Genomic DNA, 17919 nt, shown 5'->3' with positions numbered 1-17919 from the left:
AAACTCAAATGTAAGTACATTTTCTTGATGGATTCTGAATGCAGATGTGCCAGGTGGTTGAGTCACTTCAGTTGGTGAAAAGCGAAGTTAATCACAGAAATCAAGCTAGTGGAAGTAAGACAATCTAAACAACAAATCAAAGTGAGTTACATGAGGATCGGTGCCATTGGCTTTAGATGAACTGAACTGTCAGTGCTGTCACTCTAGCTTCACACTCCCTCGTGGATTTGGAGTGCTGACATTCAGGGACTCCCCATGCCTGCGTTCCGACCTGCCTCTTCCTCCTACTTATGCTGCTATAGTCTTATCTGCCAGAGCTTACATATTGCACTCACCTAGCTGTTTGCACTGCCTCTAGTCTCTCCTACCGTGACTAATTACACATTTTATTTCCCCTACTCTTCCTGGGGTGTACTGCCTAACGACCCCAAATTAAGATAGTCTGCCTACTTGCTGCTTGTCTTTCTGCCTGTGACATCTCTCTTGTATACCCGTTCCATTATCAGACGTTCCATTGCCTCACTAAGTACAACAACATTTATGAAACAACTACACAGTCCTGTTACTCGAATTGGAGTGCTGACATTTCAGGGACTCCCCATGCCTGCATTCCCACTTGCCTCTCCCTCCTACTGATGCTGCCATAGTCATATCTGCCGGAACTTGCAGATTGCACTTCATATTGCACTCGCCCAACTGTTAGCACTGCCTATAGTCTCCCCTACTTTGACTAATTATACATTTTATTTCCCCTACTCCTCCTGGGGGGTGCTGCCTGGATACCGCAATCTATCAAGATGTCCAGCACACCCTGCTACATGTGACGTCACCACTACCAGTGACGTCCCTGCATCCAGCTCGTCATTCTGCCTGTGTCATCTTCCATGTATGACCCGCTGCCTACCTTCTGGTTGCCTGGCGATTGGAGGGAGTGTCGGCACCGGCTTGTCATCTCCCCCCTGCCCCCCGGTTGTGTCTCAAATTTTATGACTGTGTGACATGGCACTTAGCCATCTCTCCAATTTGACTATCCCTGCCGGCCCCTGGAGGATGGGCTCCCCCTCTGAGTCTGGTCCCTCCCAAGGTTTCTTCCTTCTTGGGAGTTTTTCCTTGCCACTGTCGCCTTTGGCTTACTCAACGGGGGCTTTGGGTGGGGATGCTGTAAAGCGCTTTGAGACAATGTAATGTTGTGATCATGCGCTATACAAAAATAAATTTGTTTGTTGTCTGTATGTTGGACCCACTGTTTGTGCTGCCATCAGAAGCAGCACCAGAACCTGCCTGCCATCACCTGCCTGCCCCCTGGTTTTAGACTCCAATCTTAAAATTGGGACAGTGTAAACTGGGATTTTGCCATCTTGCACATTTGACTTCCTCTACTGGGCCCTACAGGATGGACTCACCCTCTGAATCTGGTTCCTCCCAAGTTTTTGTTCTAAGGAGTTTTTCCTTGCCACTGGATCCTCTGGCTTGCTCACTGGGGGCTTTGTAAAGCACTTTGGGACAATGTCATGTTGTGAAAATGCACTATACAAATAAAATTTAAATTAACTGAGTATTTGTAAGAACTGTAAAATGTAACTGCAAAGCATCGCATAAATAACTTACTGGTTTTCAAAATTGTCTTTTGCTTCTTAATCCTGGCAACCTAATGTAAGTAATACTTGGAGGACATTAAAGTCAAATGCATCTATCCCCCTAACAGAACAACTGGCCCCAGTGGAAGCCACTGAAATACTGTTACTGTCACAGCTGAGTGTGCTTGTAATTACTTGTACTTGAGATGGAGCCTTTATATGAAATCCAATAACACATCATGCTCTCTCACACAACACATGGCACTTCTGTTTTAGGTGCTGCTCCTTGAAGCTGCATGAAGTTTAATCCAGGTGATTGATCTGAATTCTTCTTTTGATGTTGAATCACCTCAGCTCCATGCCACAAGATGAGATATTATTTTGATGACAATTTGAATTCCTCTTGAACTGTGCTGGCCAGTTTAGTAACCATGGTGATTGCTCATCTTGTGGAGAAAACAGCTTGGGTGATTAAGTGAGTAAGACAGGTCGGCGGGGATTAACGGGGTGATGCACAGCCAGGCTTATCCAGCCCCTGCACAGGTGAACCAGATACCTTCCTGACACATTTCACTTGTGGCATGCAGCATCACTCCAGTAACTGTCCCAGTAACTGCCTCACTGCCCCAGTTTCCTTCTCCTCTGCTCCATCATTACACACACAAAGAAGGACGAAAAGCTAAACTCCAAGCAGCTTTCACAGACCATCTGACACTCACAGTGAGCAGCATGACTGTCAAAACACCCCCGTGCTCTGTGCCCAATGGAAGGACATTCCATGAGGCAATATTACCACATTAAACTGTGTGCTAACAGAGACAAGACTACATGCACTGAACCCTTAATTTCTTAAATCTAAATATTTACTTTGTCGCATACATCCTACTATAAAATCATATGAGTTTCAACGCGTGTTTCTTTTTTTCTGAGAGAGTACAAAACAAGAATAAAAAAAAAATCACATTTACTGCACACTGAATCTAAGGTGTGAATTTCACATGCCATGTTATTATTTTACAAAGATGTCATTTGTTTATTGGTGTTAATAAGATAAAAATATATATTATACTGTTTCTATAGCTTCCATAACATTTCTGCCCATATATAAACAAAAATAACAGATCAGTCATACCTGGAGACACACAACATGCTGGACAGATTTCATTCAGGCTTTCATCAGGGACATAGAATTCAATCTGCCTTAATTAACCAAAGTCATAAGTAACATAACAATGGCAACTGGTGCTATCATAATATACATTTAAATATGTTGAGGTGTCCAATACTTGCACTCCATTATCTATGTCACCAGTCAAATATGGAGTGCTTCAGGAATCAGTTCTTGGGCCTTAATTGCTTTCTCTCTACATGCTGCCATTAGACAACATGAGAATACAAAAAGTTAATTATCACTCATTTGCCGACGACACCCAAATACACATTTCAGCTACGCCTAATGACACAGCATCTATTGTCACTTTAGGTAATTGCTTTGATGAAGTTAAGAGGTAAGGAGCATGCACTGATACAGTTGTTGCTGTACCCATCACATGACAAACCACCTCAGGGGTGAGAACCTGAGCGCAGCCATGTGGCAGGTGATACCTCAGCACCACACTGGTCCGAATGGACCAGTGTGAGTTTTGTTCCACCTGTCCTTGCTCAAAGCCCTTAAAATTACGTCAAATTACTTGGGGCATTCATGGGATTTGAACCAGCAACTTTCTAGTTGTTGGTATCGATTCCTAGCCTCAGAGCCACCATTATATCCTTAGTCAAGACCAGGTTGAAAGAAAGTTGTTTGTTACTAAATGCACAGAAAATCAAGGTTCTCTTGTTTGGAGGCCAGTTCACGGATTGGTCTGCTATAATCTCTGCTCAGAGGGGCTGAACCCATAATTTAGGCATCACCTTAGAAACAAGCTTCTCATTTAAATCTCATGTGGATGCAGTATTGAAGGTGTTCTTCCTACAGCTATGTAACATTGACAAACAACATTTCCTTATTAAAGACACTGATACATGCTTTTGTATACAGTAGGTTAAACTACTGTAATGCTCTATTATCTGGCAGCACACACTGCACATTAAATAACTTGCAACGTATTCAAAATGCAGCAGCTGGAACTGTAACCAGGAGCAGCCAGTTCAAATACATAACCTCTGCTCTTAGTTCCCTGCATTGGCTTCCTATTAGGTTCAGGACTGACTTCAAAGTTCACCTACATGCATATAAGGAAGGCACTTAAAGATCTAGCACCTGCCTACCTTACAGAACTACTTCAAGTTTACAATCCTATTGCTTTAGTTTAGCTAACCAGAAACTTAACACATAACACGCTGTAAATATGGCTGCTGGTGCCTCTGTACATGCCCTTTAGATTTACTGTGCTTGCTTGTGCTGTGCTCACATTAATGTACCAGTGAATATTCTGACCATCCATGCTCTCTGCCTTCCTTCCCACATGTCTGAATGGATCTGAGCTGGAATCGTGGTTCAGTCCCATGGAAGGGTAACACTGTGGATGAAACTTATGAACTGTAACATGGTGGGTGCGAATTTCAACATGCCACCCTACTCAGGCCGGTGTGGAGAACAGACACTAATGGACTTTAGCTTTGATCTTGATAACAGTTTACACCTTGCTTTTTGCAAGAAAGCCCCTTTTACATTGCAGGCAGCCAGCTAACTTGGGACCCACAGAGGTTTTTTTACTCCCTATCTGGGAATTTTTGGTTCCTCTTTTCTGTCATTATCTGACTTTCTTTCTTTAATTTCTCTGTCTTCCATTTTCCCTGTTTTTTACTTATTCTGTATAAATTATGCAGGAATGCAAAAGAACACCACCACGTAAAGCACGTCGGGGCAACTCTTGTGAAAGGTGCCATACAAAAAAAATGAATTGAACCGAATTTAATTATAGAGAGTGCAATAAATGCCGCTTCTCACGCCGATACCCGTAAGCCCGCAGTCGATATTCATGTGACAGGTTCAGCAATGGGAGCAGACCAACTTCAGGCCACGCTATACTCTTTCAATTCAATCTACCTTATTTTGGCGACATTTTACCTTTTTTCTCAAATTCTCTAGTTAAATCGGTGAGTCCAGCGGCCTGTTACGTACGAGCGCGAAAACGCGCGGCCACGTGGGCGCGCACGACGCTAGGACTAAAGGACCGCGGAGATGCTGAGGCACACGAAACATAGACGCGTGTCAGCTCGTGACGCCGCGTGGCCTCCCTGTGACCTCAACAGGTGAGATTAGCTTAGGCTCTCGGAGTGCTTACTCTGCTAAATCCACCTCAGTATCCGCACATTGTCTTCACATGAATGTTGCTGCATGCCCAGAAAATGTTTAAAACCAGCTTCTCTCTGCGGCCAGCGGTGTCCCTCAGTGGTGCTGAAGCGGCTTCGCCATTACCATCTCGGGGGGCCTCGGTAACCACAATTTAAAGTCCGTGGAACCCGTTTCCACTAACAGCCTGTCAAGATAACCGCGGAGCGCACGGAGCACAAGCAGCATCCTGGGCACTAGCGTTTTTTTTTTAGCTTTATTATACGCCATAGACGCGTAACCTGCTGTGTTAAAATGATGAAAGCAGTGATTAATGACCGCGGCGCCCTGACGCGATGCTTACCTCCCTCCGTGTGGATCTTCTTCGAACGCCTATTGAAATACATGGTGAGCACGTCTGAGCCGGGCTGCCGGGGGACCGTGGGCTTGATGGCATGCTCAGAGCAGGCGGACACGGCACACGGACGCAGAGGACAGGAGACTGCCGCTCGCTCGGCTGCGCGCGGGCGCTCCCGCACTCCGCCGCAGAATGACGCGCGTCCGTCCCGGCGCGAGGGGATTTATGACCTCATCCGTCTCCGTGGCTACGCGCTGCGTGCCTCGCACAGCGGGATTCCCGAGCGCCGCCGAGCCAGCAGCAGATGCAGCGACGCTATCCCGAATGATGGAACAAAAAAAAATGCACGCCTGCCCGTGTGGGATCGTTCGTCTGCACGCATCCTGCAGCAGCGTCAGGGTCTGCTGCAGTGAAGCACTGCAGTCTTTGAAGATTATACACTCTGGTAATAAATGGCAAAGGACAGTGTGCTTATATACTATGAAATCACACCCACCTGTCATTTTATCAGGTTCAGTATTAAATTTATATTCATATGTTTTATTTGTTTTGTTTTTTTTTTCTTTCTGTCCAGGACAAAAGGTGCTCGGTTTAGGTGAACTGGTGTCTAATTTTCCTGCAGTGTGAGCGTGATGAGCTGGCATCCTGATCAAGGTGTCCCGCTACCCTGTGCTTCCAGGAACAGGCTCCATGTTCACCGTAACCCTTAACTGGCTATGCAGTTACAGAAAGTCCGTGAATAGAGTTACAAAAAACAGGTAAAAGTGGAAGGTGATAAACCTTTGTATTGAACAAATCAGGTAAGGTGCCACAATAAAATCAGTTATCAGTGTTTCCTGAACACACAGATGGTGCAGCACAGAGCTCCGACTCTCAGGGAGTCTCTCCTAGCTGCTCTGGGCTGATGATTTACAGTCATACTGCCTCTTACAGAGAAGCAAACACTCATCTGCATCAGTGGTGTGGGCAGACTCACACACAGATTCACCGGCTACATCTGTTGATTCTCTTTTATTGAGTTTATCCTGACCTTCAGGTAAGACAGAAACCCAACCCCAGGCCAAGTAAGGAAGCAACAGCAAATATAACAGAACTTCCACAGGGCAAAAGAACATGATGGTTTTCAGCACATACCTTAATGTCCATCTCCAAAGTGGTCACAGAGAAACATGGATGAAAATGGATTCAAGAGATAGTTCATGTATTTCTGGGGCTGTACTGCTGTCTCCTTCTGGTAAGAACAGGGAGCCGCATGTGCTGTGCTTGGGGGGGCACAGGGACTGACCCTTCAGGTGTCTGGGTACAATGTGTAATATGCTTATTAAGTACAAAGAACAATATGACCACTGTTGGCACTGTTACCCAAAACACTGTCAATAATGGAACATTTCTATTACCAGTAGGCGGCAGTACATAGTGTCTGAATAAATTCTCACAGCTTTAGGGAGTAGGTGTGGCAGCTGCAGCCAGCACTGAGCAGTTTGGCTTCTTGTTAGAGGCAACATACGGATGGACGCCGCCTACATTCGCCGGATTATTTACACAGCCAACAAGACAGCTCTCCTGTGAGCACGCAGGGTTGCAGCCCCAACGTGGGGGGACAGTCCGCAGAAGGCATGGCCACAGTGCCCCCGCAGGCCGCCACTCTGCATTGCATGAACAGCTGCAAGACATTGCGTGCTGGCAGAACCACAGTGCAGTTCATGTCTGTTCACTGATTATTTACATGCTAATGCTCAGTCTATGGGGGCTGGGACATTGGTCAGCTGCAGGACTCATTTCTCAAACAAACCAAATGCTTCGTGACGTGATGCTGAAATTAAGGAAAGCCATCTGTGATGTCCTAGCAAGGAAGTGCTGGAACTGAAAGTCTAAAAAAATAAAGGTTTGTTACCTCTCTGGGTTATTGTCATGTTTGGTTTTTGGCTCTGCTCTTAATTTAACGCACTGACTCAATTCTGTAGAACAATGAAGCTGAACTGATGACTGGTTAGCACGGAGTTGGCGGGGGTTACCCGCCGGAGGGTGGGGTCAGCCCCTGTGGGCGTGGAGCACAGGCTGCCTGCAGATGGGGCAAGTGTTGTTCTCAGACAGCCAGCGGTCTATGCAGTGGACGTGGAACTCATGTGCACAGGGCAACCGGCGCAACTTGTTGCCCTGTGCATACTCGCTGATGCACACACTGCAGGCGCGGCCTACATCCGCCTCCAGGCCAGCCTGGCCATAGGTGCGCGTGGACAAGTTGTCGATCTGCTCTTTGGTCAGGCCTCGTGGATGCTCCTCATCCTCCTCGTCATTCAGTAGGAAGAAGTGTGCCAGACGCAGAATGGGGAGCGTGCCGTTCTCCACCAGGTTGTTGGTGTCCCTGCCCGGTGCCCCACCCGTCCGCCTCCGCTCCTCCTCCTCCTCCATGGGTCCTGCCCCATTGTTGCCACGCCCTTCAGCCGGCTCTCGGGGCCCTGGGCCTCCGCCATCACGGAGGGCCTGTGGGGGGGGACCGCCCGCCTCAGCATCAGCCTCCGTTTCCATGAGGGAACTGAGCTCACCAAAGCCAGTCATGATCTGACGCAGGATGGAGCGCAGGGCAGCAGAGCTGGGCTCGCCCAGGCCCGTTTCGGAGATGCGGCGCAGCGGGATGCGGATGGTGCTAACATAAGTGCGCACGCCAGCACGCTCCGAGCGAGAGATGGTGCGGCGGAAGCCGCCACTGTCACTTTCGAAGGTCACTGTGTTTTCAGCCATGCGAAGCCGTGAGCGTGTGCGGCTCGCCACACTGTCCCGGTCCCGGCTCTCTCCTGGCCGGATCCGCCGCACCTGTAGGTCCAGCATGATCGTGGGGTGCCGGCGGGTGGCGCCACCTGCACTGGGGGCCTGCGACTCCACCTCATCAGGGGTGGCATCTGCCATTTCACTGGTGGCAGGCTCCTCAGTCTCCATGGCTGCAGCTTGTGGCTGCTCCTGGGTGTGGCCCCGGTGCAGCGGGGAGCGGCTGCGTTGAGACCCCCTGCGGTGACCACCAGCCAAGCTGCCTGCCCGGGTCCTGCGTCCACGCCCTCGTGCTCGAGTCCGGCTGCTGCGAGGCTCGTGGGTGGGCATCACCTCTTGGGGGAGGGGCGGGGCCTCTGGGGGGAGGGGATGCGCGGACACACGGGGGCACTCCAGAGCAGGAGGTGGCTCTCGTTCACCGACTGCATTTGCAGTGTTGATACCGCCTTGTCCCAGGGGGGTAAAGGAGGGCGGGGCAGGGGCGGTGTGAGTTGTCACAGGTTCTGGAAGGCCACTGGCTTCAGGAATGGCCAGGAAGGGGGCAGGGCTCCCACGGCCACGTCTCGCCTGCTGCCTCCTGCTCTGGACCAGCCGGGCCGAGGGGGTGAGAGCGTGCCGGGCAGGGGGGTAATGTGAAAGACGGGCGGGGCCAGGCTGGGCCTGAGTTGGGCTAGGAAGGGCCTGGGTGGGGCCTGGCAGGTCAGCAGGCTCTGGCTGTTCATGGTTGATATTGATCTCCAGGCTGAAGCGGAACTCGCCACTGTTGGGGTTGGTGCGGCTCACTGCGCGCCACGTCTGGTTGCCACTCTGCCCGCTGCGTGTGGCGTTGCCCGTGCGCCGGAATGTGTTCAACCACTCAAGTAGTGAATCCCCATGAGATGCCTCGCCTGCAGCTCCTGACAGACATACACCACCGTGCGTTAGGTTTATCCTCCTATGCAAACACACATACAATCCCTCTAGCCACCCTCGCAGTGTAAGCCCTCACCGCTGCTCCCGTCCTCCACTCCCACCTCGCTGCTCGGTGGGTGTGGCTGCACCGAAAGCCGCTCCTTAGCACCGTCTAAACGCTGCCGCAGCTCCTCAGCCGTCACCTCGCCTGAGACACAGAGAGGGGACAGTTAATCTCACTTGGAGAGTGGTGGCGGCTTTCTTACTACCAGAGGGGGGCACTCACCTGGTGTGCCCAACAAGTTGCTGTCCCGCATCAGGCGGTACTCCTCCTCTGTCAGGCTGTTGATGAAGTGGTAGTACGCTTCCTCCCTACGCAACCGCTCCTGCTGGAGCCCCCTCTCATCTTGTGCTCCAGGGGGGTCCATCCTGGCACCGGGGCCACTTGTGGAAGAGCTGTCAGTAACCTGAATACACACAGCAGGAACTCGACCGTGTAGAACACCCCTAAATCATGGCTCAGTGCAGATATCGCACATTGCTACAGTCAACCAGTCCCACGGGGTTGCCTGGTCTGCGTTGTTTGTAACGTTTGTAAACACCGGTGCGGTTACACTCAGGCTGATACTACAGCATTACACTTCTCAGAGCCGTTTCTTATCGAAAACGACCTTCACAAGTGCCTGACAATTAGCTTAGCGCCATTACGCAATATCTGACGGCTGAATCGCACACGGGAGGCTGTCATCGGGAATTTCGAGACGAGAAACAGGCCGAGACTGCGCAGGAGCTTCGGACGGAAGGCACTTTCAGCTGTCTGAGCCGCTCCCTGGCTGCCATTTATGCAGAACGTCAACCTCTTTATAAACGATACAGGGGCTACGGCTAGCCAGCACCAACGCCGTGATCGCGGTTAAAGCTGGCAGCGCAGAAAATCTGGTAATTTTCTAAGGCATTCAAATTGAACACAGAGTAGGCCACTGTGGAAAAAAATGCACTGGAGCAAAGCAACGCTGTGACGGCGTGCCCTTAGCTACCAATCACTATCCGAGAAATGTTTACTGACAAGCGAGGCGCCCAAACAACTGGGGGCGGGGGCGGGGCATGACAAAGAGAAAGTCAGGCCCCATGTTAGTCAGCTATGTGGTAGACAATAAAGAAACAGAGCGGCATTAACCAAGCCGAAACAGCAATGAAGGCAAAAGCACGCCGACAAACCGGCCCGGGCGGCAATCCGCCACAGCGTCCCTGTATGGCGTCGCCAACTGGGACGTTAAATACGTAACACCCTTTAATTACAGCGAGCCTTTAGCAGCTGGAAAGCTGTATGATGTGACAGCGACTCTCAAGCAAGACAGACAATCTATTCAGGCTAAACTTTCCTTTTCGGATAAGTTGCGCTGTTGTGATAAGGCGTTTTAGACGTAGGACATTACCTGATACAGCAGCTGTAATATGGACGGATCCGCTCTCCTCTCTGCTGTCTTGAATACAATGTAGCTAAGATGGGACCATCGGCACTACATCCTATACAGTCCGACCTGCAACAGCAGCCCTATGAACATGAATCCTAGCTGACCTGAAGCATTATATCAGCCTATTAAGTTCGACTTAATAGACACAGTTAGAAATAACTGTTTGTGCATGGATCAATGGAAACTGCCATTTACTAAATTTTATGAACAAAATTTGAAAACTATTACTTTTTTTTTTTTTAATTTTCCGTTTCTTTATTGTTCAGAGGTCGAGTACTAACGTAGTGGTTTAGCGCACGGCTCTGGGGCCCTAGATATTAGTCCCCATGACAATGAAAGAGACCCCTTTATATATCTCTAGATCAAATGTACTTAATCTGATATTCTCGGAGGTTTATCTTACTTCACAGAAGGTGAAGAGATTTCAGTAATTACTGTAAAACAGGTTCACTGTAACACTGATTTATACATGATGGCATTTTAAAATATCATAATATATACCACAATCAACGTGTCTTTATTATGTATTCTATACCACTCATAATGCATACTTAAAAACATGTATCGAAGTGGGTTTTAGAGCAGTAATTTTAAAATATCTACGGACTAAACGGGGACGTGTAAATAGGTGACATAAAATCGTCACGGGACCAAAACCGAAGTGTAAAGGCATCATTATACGCTATTTTATCGCCGTATAAGCCGTATAGATGTTGAAGGCATTTGCCAAAGAGGTCACATAATTTACGCTGCGGAAGATCTTCAGTCCAAACACATAGACATCGTGTATTTTTACTACACGAACAATCCGTTTAATGTTGTTCACCAAATGATAATTGGTTAAGTGGTTTATCCGTGTTTTAGGCCGCTTGTACTGTCCATGGTGCTGACTTGATCACATCCATAAAAGGGATCTTTAAAAATTGTGCTATGATGTCAATTTTTACACAAACAACTTTATATATACAAATAAACAGTTTCAATAATTTGTACCAAAAACCTAATCTATGTTTTAAAAAATCTACATATTTTTTTTCTCTTTTACTTCTTAGTTTTCGGATATATTTATACACATACTTGTTTGCGAACGCTCGGCATAAATATATGCTATTATTACATATACAAACTATTAAATATATATATATATATTATCTATAACATTTTCTTCTGTTGTACAAATCCACGTGGTGCACCGAAATGGCCGTCAATCAGTGCTTCCTGCGTTTCGACGTTTGGCGACATTTTGCGGCACTTTGCGACGCTGCCGTCTGCCGACGCGCTGCTCTCCAGAGTGAGATACCGGCAGAGGCGCAGCGGCAGAATAATACCTGCGAGGGGCAGATAGTGAGCATTGCCGGCTCCCCCACCATCGGCAAGCAGCCTGCGCTCGTCTTGCGTGTCCGAGCTGCGCCGGTAGATGCAGACTGTCGTCTGAGGTGGAAGCGACGCAGGGACGGCAGCGCTGAATACGGACCCGGGCTGTGCGGCCGGTGCCCCCCGAGCGGCGCTTTAAACATAAAAGCAGGACGCAAGATTAGAGGGTTAAAAGCGCGCAGAGGGTTAGGGCCGGCCGAAGGAGCGGCGAAGATGGACTATGATTTCAAAGTGAAGCTGACTGGCGAGCGGGAGCGCGTCGAGGACTTGTTTGAGTACGAGGGCTGCAAAGTAGGGCGAGGGACGTACGGCCATGTGTACAAAGCAAAGCGGAAAGACGGGTGAGTGCGATGCGGCTCCGTCGGCTTCCTGAGGCCCTCGGTCCACGGTGAAGCCAGACGTACTGGCCTGCGGTCTCCTGTACTGTTGGGGCTTTTCTGTGGCACCGAGCCTCGGCTTGCGGCCGCTTGTTACGCGCCGCGTCTGCGCTTTGTCCCAGGGCCCCCGGTGAGCCCTCTTCTCGGGGCTGTGTCATTGTGGAGCTTCACCGCTGTTTCCTCCATAGAGACGCTGCTGCCAGTTCACTCTTGCGGCTAATGGTTTTGCGGATCCGTGTGGTCTTGAATCGGGCTATCTGGTGTTATACGCGGCCTCTGTCCCACTCAGACACACGCACACGCTTTGAATGAATGCGGGGTCTTTGCTTGAGTGCTGATCAGTCTGCAAAGCAGATTCAGCAGATTGCAGGAGTTATTTTGGGATGTGGACTTTGAGGGGATTTTACTGCTGTTTTGAAGATTAATTTCTGCTCTGATAACATTAATTTTTGGAAACTAAGTCTGACTTTGAAATTGCCCTTAAATTAAAATCATTTTGATCTTGCATTTTTTTATAGTGTTATTGTCGTAATTATTGTCGGCGCTTTCAAACTCTGACCAGAAAAATACTGATGATTTGTGGGGTATCTCTGAGCTGGGTGACGTTTATGTAATTGGTAAGCATTTGGTGTGATTGTTCAATGCATTCTGCAATTTTTTTTAAAGGTAGAGTAGGGTTTCCTCCTACAGAGCTCTGAAAATATATAACCTTGCAATGATGCTTGATATACACACAAGAAAATGGAATAAAATTTACTGTAAATCGTTCTGCTTTTGAGTTCAGAAAATCACTTTTTATTACTGGCATGATTACTAATTAAAAAAATATATACAGGTGACCGTCTGTATTGGTGGCTCATGGTGGCTGTATTTATGTACACATCTCAAGCTTTCTGACAGCACTCACTGATGTTTGTTTGTTGGGACTCCTGTCACCCGTAAAATCTGTCCTTAGCAGGACCCGGTAATTGGCCCGTCCTGTTTAAAATGCTGCCACTTTTCTGTCTGAACTCATGTATTTTGGGTCCTTGTAGTGATCTCTGTAATTACGGTGTGTGGAATTTATCTGAGCTTAATCAATGCGTGTGTTCATAAGTGACCTACATTGTCATAGCTGAGAACATCTGCAGGTTTAATCAGCTTTGAACAGGCCTGTCATGTGACTTGCAGATAGGGCCATATTTTACTGTGACACACAATGGGGGTGGGCTGACTCTCAGAGCAACACACAGGAACGCAGACTTTGCAGCTTCAGGCTGTGCAGTGTGTACACATCTGTGTTTGACTGTTCTGCATCTGCACAGGAAAGATGACAAGGAGTATGCCCTGAAGCAGATTGAGGGCACCGGCATCTCCATGTCTGCCTGCCGGGAGATTGCGGTGAGTGCGTCTGCATGCCAAAGGCCTCTCTGTGTGTCTCTCTGTGTGTCTCTCTGTGTGTCTCTCTGTGTGTCTCTCTGTGTGCCTCTCTGTGTGCCTCTCTGTGTGCCTCTCTGTGTGCCTCTCTGTGTGCCTCTCTGTGTGCCTCTGTTTGTCTTTGTGTGTCTGTGTCACTGTCTCTGTATGCCTCTGTCTGTGTGTGCAGCTGTGTTTCTCCCCGTTTCTTTGTTTCTCTTTCTGTCTCTGTGTCTATCTGTGTGTGTCTGTCTGCATGTTTGTGTGTCAATTTTGTGTCACTGTGTATGTGTGTCTTGCTGTATATGACTGTCGCTGTGTGTGTGTCTCTGTGTGTTTCTGTGTCTATCTGTGTGTGTCTGTCTGCATGTTTGTGTGTCAATTTTGTGTCACTGTGTATGTGTGTCTTGCTGTATATGACTGTCGCTGTGTGTATGTCTCTGTGTGTTTCTGTGTCTATCTGTGTGTGTCTGTCTGCATGTTTGTGTGTCAATTTTGTGTCACTGTGTATGTGTGTCTTGCTGTATATGACTGTCGCTGTGTGTGTGTCTCTGTGTGTTTCTGTGTCTATCTATGTGTGTGACTGTTTTTCTGTGTCTGTGTGTGTCACTGTTTCTGTATCTCTGTCTGTGACCGTCTCTGTGTGTGTGTGTGTGTGTGTGTGTGTGTGTGTGTGTGTGTGTATAGCTGCCCCTCTTTGTTTCTGTGTTTGTGACTGTGCATATCGGTTATTCTATGTGCTTTTGTTCCCTTTTCAGCTGCTGCGGGAGCTGAAGCACCAAAATGTCATCTCCTTGCAGAAGGTCTTTCTGTCGCATGCAGACCGCAAGGTCTGGCTGCTCTTCGACTATGCCGAGCATGACCTCTGGGTGAGAGTGGAGCCCTTTTTCGTTGCCTGGCCAGATACCCATGCCCTAACAGCCCTGCAGTGACACGGTCTCCTTGAATCTCTCCTCTTCAGCACATCATCAAATTCCACAGAGCCTCCAAGGCCAACAAGAAGCCGCTGCAGCTGCCACGTGGGATGGTGAAGTCACTGCTCTACCAGATCCTGGACGGCATCCACTACCTGCACGCCAATTGGGTGCTGCATCGGGACCTGGTGAGGGAGGCAGGGCTGGGCTATGTGGGCGGGGCTTACTCTGCACAGCGTTTGGGGTTCCTCGTCCAGCCAGCAGAGGGCCCCCACCAGCTGCGGTACACGTGTGTTTCCTGAGATGCACGGCTGGCCGTTTCCCCTCAATGTTTGCCTAAGCGTCTTCTGTGTGGAAAAGCGTGAATCACTTTTTGTCTCCATAGAAACCTGCTAACATTTTGGTGATGGGTGAGGGCCCAGAAAGGGGGCGCGTCAAGATTGGTACGTCCCCCGGGGACAGCGTGCAGGGACGTGGGGTTAAAGGTCACGTGTACAAACACGAGGTCATTCTTACTTCCTGTGCCTGGCGTACTCTCAGTGCAGTGCTACAGGACTTTCCCAGAGCTAACTTTCTCTCCCTCCTTTCCGACTGCCCCAACCCCCACAGCGGACATGGGCTTTGCCCGCCTCTTTAACTCACCATTGAAGCCTTTAGCGGACCTGGACCCTGTGGTGGTTACGTTCTGGTATCGAGCCCCAGAGCTGCTGCTTGGGGCCAGGCACTACACCAAAGCCATTGGTGAGTCACCAGGTGGTAGTTGGGTGTGTCAGTGGTTTGTATGGCTGTTTTGGGGGTCTCCTGTGATTGTTGTGTTTGGGTTCTGTGGTTTCTGTGAGGGCTCTTGTGATTGGCCCATTCTCTTGCTCCCCAGACATTTGGGCCATCGGCTGCATCTTCGCAGAGCTGCTGACCTCAGAGCCCATATTTCACTGTCGGCAGGAAGATATAAAGACCAGCAACCCATACCACCATGACCAGTTAGACCGCATCTTCAATGTCATGGGCTTCCCCGCAGGTACCATACCCCAACTGCTGGACACCTTGGAAAATCAAGATCAGCTGAACTCTCTCAGCATCTGGAAAACCCAAAGCCCTGTCTCTTGCTTCATGTGGCTTCATGTATCTCCTTTTCACACTCAGATAAGGACTGGGAGGACATAAAGAAGATGCCGGAACACTCGACTTTGATGAAAGACTTCAGAAGGAATACGTAGGTCTCCTGGGGGAAGAGATTTTGGGGCATTTGGCAGTGGGGAGATTCAGTGCAGGGCCTGTTGACTTTGCTCCTGGACTTGCTGCTTCTGGCCCGTTTCACATCCTGTTGGCTTAAATAGTTAAAGCAGCAGCCCTGAGGCTGAATTCTTTTGTCATTGTGTTGCCTTCAGGTACACAAATTGCAGTCTCACAAAGTACATGGAAAAACATAAAGTCAAACCAGACAGCAAAGCATTCCACTTGGTGAGTACCTGTGTGGGAGGGGCCATAGAGCCCAGTGTGCTCACACGTCCAGTACATCGACAGTGTGGATGGAGAACAATGCTAGCACCTTCATTTCCTTCCAGCTGCAGAAGCTGCTGACTATGGACCCCATCCGCAGGATCACCTCTGAGCTGGCTATGCAGGACCCGTACTTCCTGGAAGAGCCGTTGCCCACCTCAGAGTGAGTGACGGCTCCTTCCCCCAATAGAACAGCAGCACCTTATTAAAACGTTGTAATGAACTTCACGCTACCTCTCTCCCTCTCTCTCTTGCTCTCTGTACGCGTTCACAGTGTTTTTGCTGGGTGCCAGATCCCATACCCCAAACGCGAATTCCTGACAGAGGAAGAGCCAGAGGACAAAGCAGACAAGGTGGGACCCTCTGGCATGGCCCTCGTGATGCTGAGCATGAACGTACGTGCGCTGATAGTGCCTTGTGTGTGTGTGTCCCCCTCCCCAGAAGAACCAGCAGCAGCAGGGGACCAACCACACCAACGGGGCTGGGCACACGGGGAACCAGGACAATAGTCACGCCCAAGGCCCCCCCCTCAAGAAGGTGCGAGTGGTTCCCCCCACTACTACCTCTGGCGGCCTCATCATGAACTCAGACTACCAGGTGATTCTGCTTGCCCATTGGTGGAATGGAGCAGTTCTGCCTGCCCATTGGTGGACGAGTTTTAAATGCATTTCTTCCCTTCAGCGCTCCAATCCACACGCTGCCTACCAGAACCCGGGACCAAGCACGTCGCTGCCCCAGAGCAGCATGGGATATTCCTCTACCTCCCAGCAGCCTCCACAGTACTCCCACCAGACCCACCGTTACTGAGGCTTCACCTGTACCACCACCACCACCCCCACCCCCCCATGCCTGGGACAATGTACCAAGGAAGGGGCCGTGGGGCAGGACCAGGATGTGGTCCCCACATACACACACACATATACAGCCACGCAGCATGTGGCATTTCAATACCCATATAAAAATAAGGGAGCAGGAGCTTGAACAGTAGCTGCGTTGAGTGTTTGCTTGCCATCACTGCATATATGTGAGCGTGAGATTCAGCTCTGGTACCCGGTACTATTCACACACCATGGCCAGGCGACCGTCCCATTGGCCTGCAGGTTCTGCTCTCTCTGGACTGATGGTCTTCTTCCCCTTCTTGTTGTCCCAAGTCTTTTGACTTCACCGAGATAAAAGCTGCTATGTTCTAGCCAACAGCGACGGAGTCCAAGACAAGGCCGGCGCGGGCGGCTGCTGAGCGGAGCATGCTGGGAAGGCTGGCATCCGCACGCACACAGTCCCAGAGCTGGGCCTCTGTGTCTGTGGTTTATAACTCTTTACCTTTGTGTTTTGGCCTAGCACGGCTGCTAGCCTTAGCCTCTGATGAGGAACTGAGATGAACATGCATCGTACTGTACTGAAACATTTTACATGATGGAGTAAGGATCCTGAACAATAAAAGCTCAACTGTTACGTTTGGACTTTGTTTTTTTTTTTTTTTTTTTTTTTTTGGGGGACATTCCTAACCCCTGATTGTCTGAGTCTGTGGTTTTGTGTATGTTACCATTTGGGCACCCTGGGTCCCCACAATGTAGTATAAACAGGACATTTTTCTGATTCTCCTAAGGCAAAACTCAGTTTTATAAAAATCGGTGAATGCAATCAAAACACTAAAATAGTCAAAAGTCTTTTTGTTTGGTTATTTGTGGTTAAGGATGGGGCTGGGTAAGGTTTAGGATTGACATACTTAGGATTAGGGTTATGCCCTAACGAATGATTAGTCCCAAGGATGATAGAAATACAGGCACTCTGTGTATGTTTGCGGGTGGGGGCGATGCTGCATCCTGTTCCCCTTCCTCTGGGAGCCTTCAGGCTGCTTGCTGCTCAGACAGGGGAGTCACTGTGAACCATAGGAGCTGGCTGAGGTTAGACATTATGAGACACGATGATGGATCTATGTACTAAGATGTCACAGGCAGTCTCAGTATGGTGGCTCCCCTGCATTAACAATCCCATATACTATTGCCGCACTTTCGCAT

General features: G+C 49.2%; 3 protein-coding genes across 7 annotated transcripts in view; 1 reads left to right on the top strand and 2 right to left on the bottom strand.

Annotated features, from left to right (window-relative positions):
• Nucleotides 1-6079, bottom strand: part of atp8a2 (ATPase phospholipid transporting 8A2) — a 46943-nt gene extending 40864 nt beyond the window's left edge. For all 4 annotated transcript variants that reach the window (XM_049011099.1, XM_049011098.1, XM_049011101.1 and 1 more), the window contains exon 1: nt 5216-6079. In XM_049011099.1, coding sequence (XP_048867056.1) covers nt 5216-5258 — 43 coding nt within the window. In that variant the 5' untranslated portion in view covers nt 5259-6079. The remainder of the gene's footprint in view (nt 1-5215) is intronic.
• A 122-nt stretch (nt 6080-6201) lies between these two features.
• Nucleotides 6202-10414, bottom strand: rnf6 (ring finger protein (C3H2C3 type) 6). Its single transcript, XM_049011103.1, has 4 exons — nt 10303-10414; nt 9153-9333; nt 8964-9074; nt 6202-8871 (listed from the first exon to the last, which is right to left on the bottom strand). Exons 2-4 carry the CDS (start codon nt 9292-9294, stop codon nt 7241-7243), a joined length of 1884 nt encoding a protein of 627 aa, XP_048867060.1. The 5' UTR covers nt 9295-9333; nt 10303-10414; the 3' UTR covers nt 6202-7240.
• A 1127-nt stretch (nt 10415-11541) lies between these two features.
• cdk8 (cyclin-dependent kinase 8) lies at nt 11542-17353 on the top strand. Of its 2 annotated transcripts, none has more exons than XM_049012258.1 (13): nt 11542-12056; nt 13397-13472; nt 14246-14356; nt 14449-14589; nt 14787-14844; nt 15011-15142; nt 15276-15419; nt 15545-15614; nt 15790-15862; nt 15967-16064; nt 16176-16254; nt 16346-16498; nt 16583-17353. In XM_049012258.1, the coding sequence occupies exons 1-13, from the start codon at nt 11929-11931 to the stop codon at nt 16706-16708; spliced, it is 1389 nt and encodes a 462-aa protein (XP_048868215.1). In that variant the 5' UTR covers nt 11542-11928; the 3' UTR covers nt 16709-17353. The 2 variants fall into 2 exon arrangements, with proteins under 2 accessions (XP_048868215.1, XP_048868214.1); XM_049012257.1 differs by having other exon boundaries at nt 11545-12056; nt 16343-16498.
• Nucleotides 17354-17919: the final 566 nt, after the last annotated feature.

This window comes from Brienomyrus brachyistius, chromosome 4 (assembly GCF_023856365.1).
Source record: "Brienomyrus brachyistius isolate T26 chromosome 4, BBRACH_0.4, whole genome shotgun sequence".
In the NCBI taxonomy this organism is placed as follows: Eukaryota; Metazoa; Chordata; class Actinopteri; order Osteoglossiformes; family Mormyridae; genus Brienomyrus; species Brienomyrus brachyistius.
This window is presented reverse-complemented; position numbering and strand designations above follow the sequence as displayed.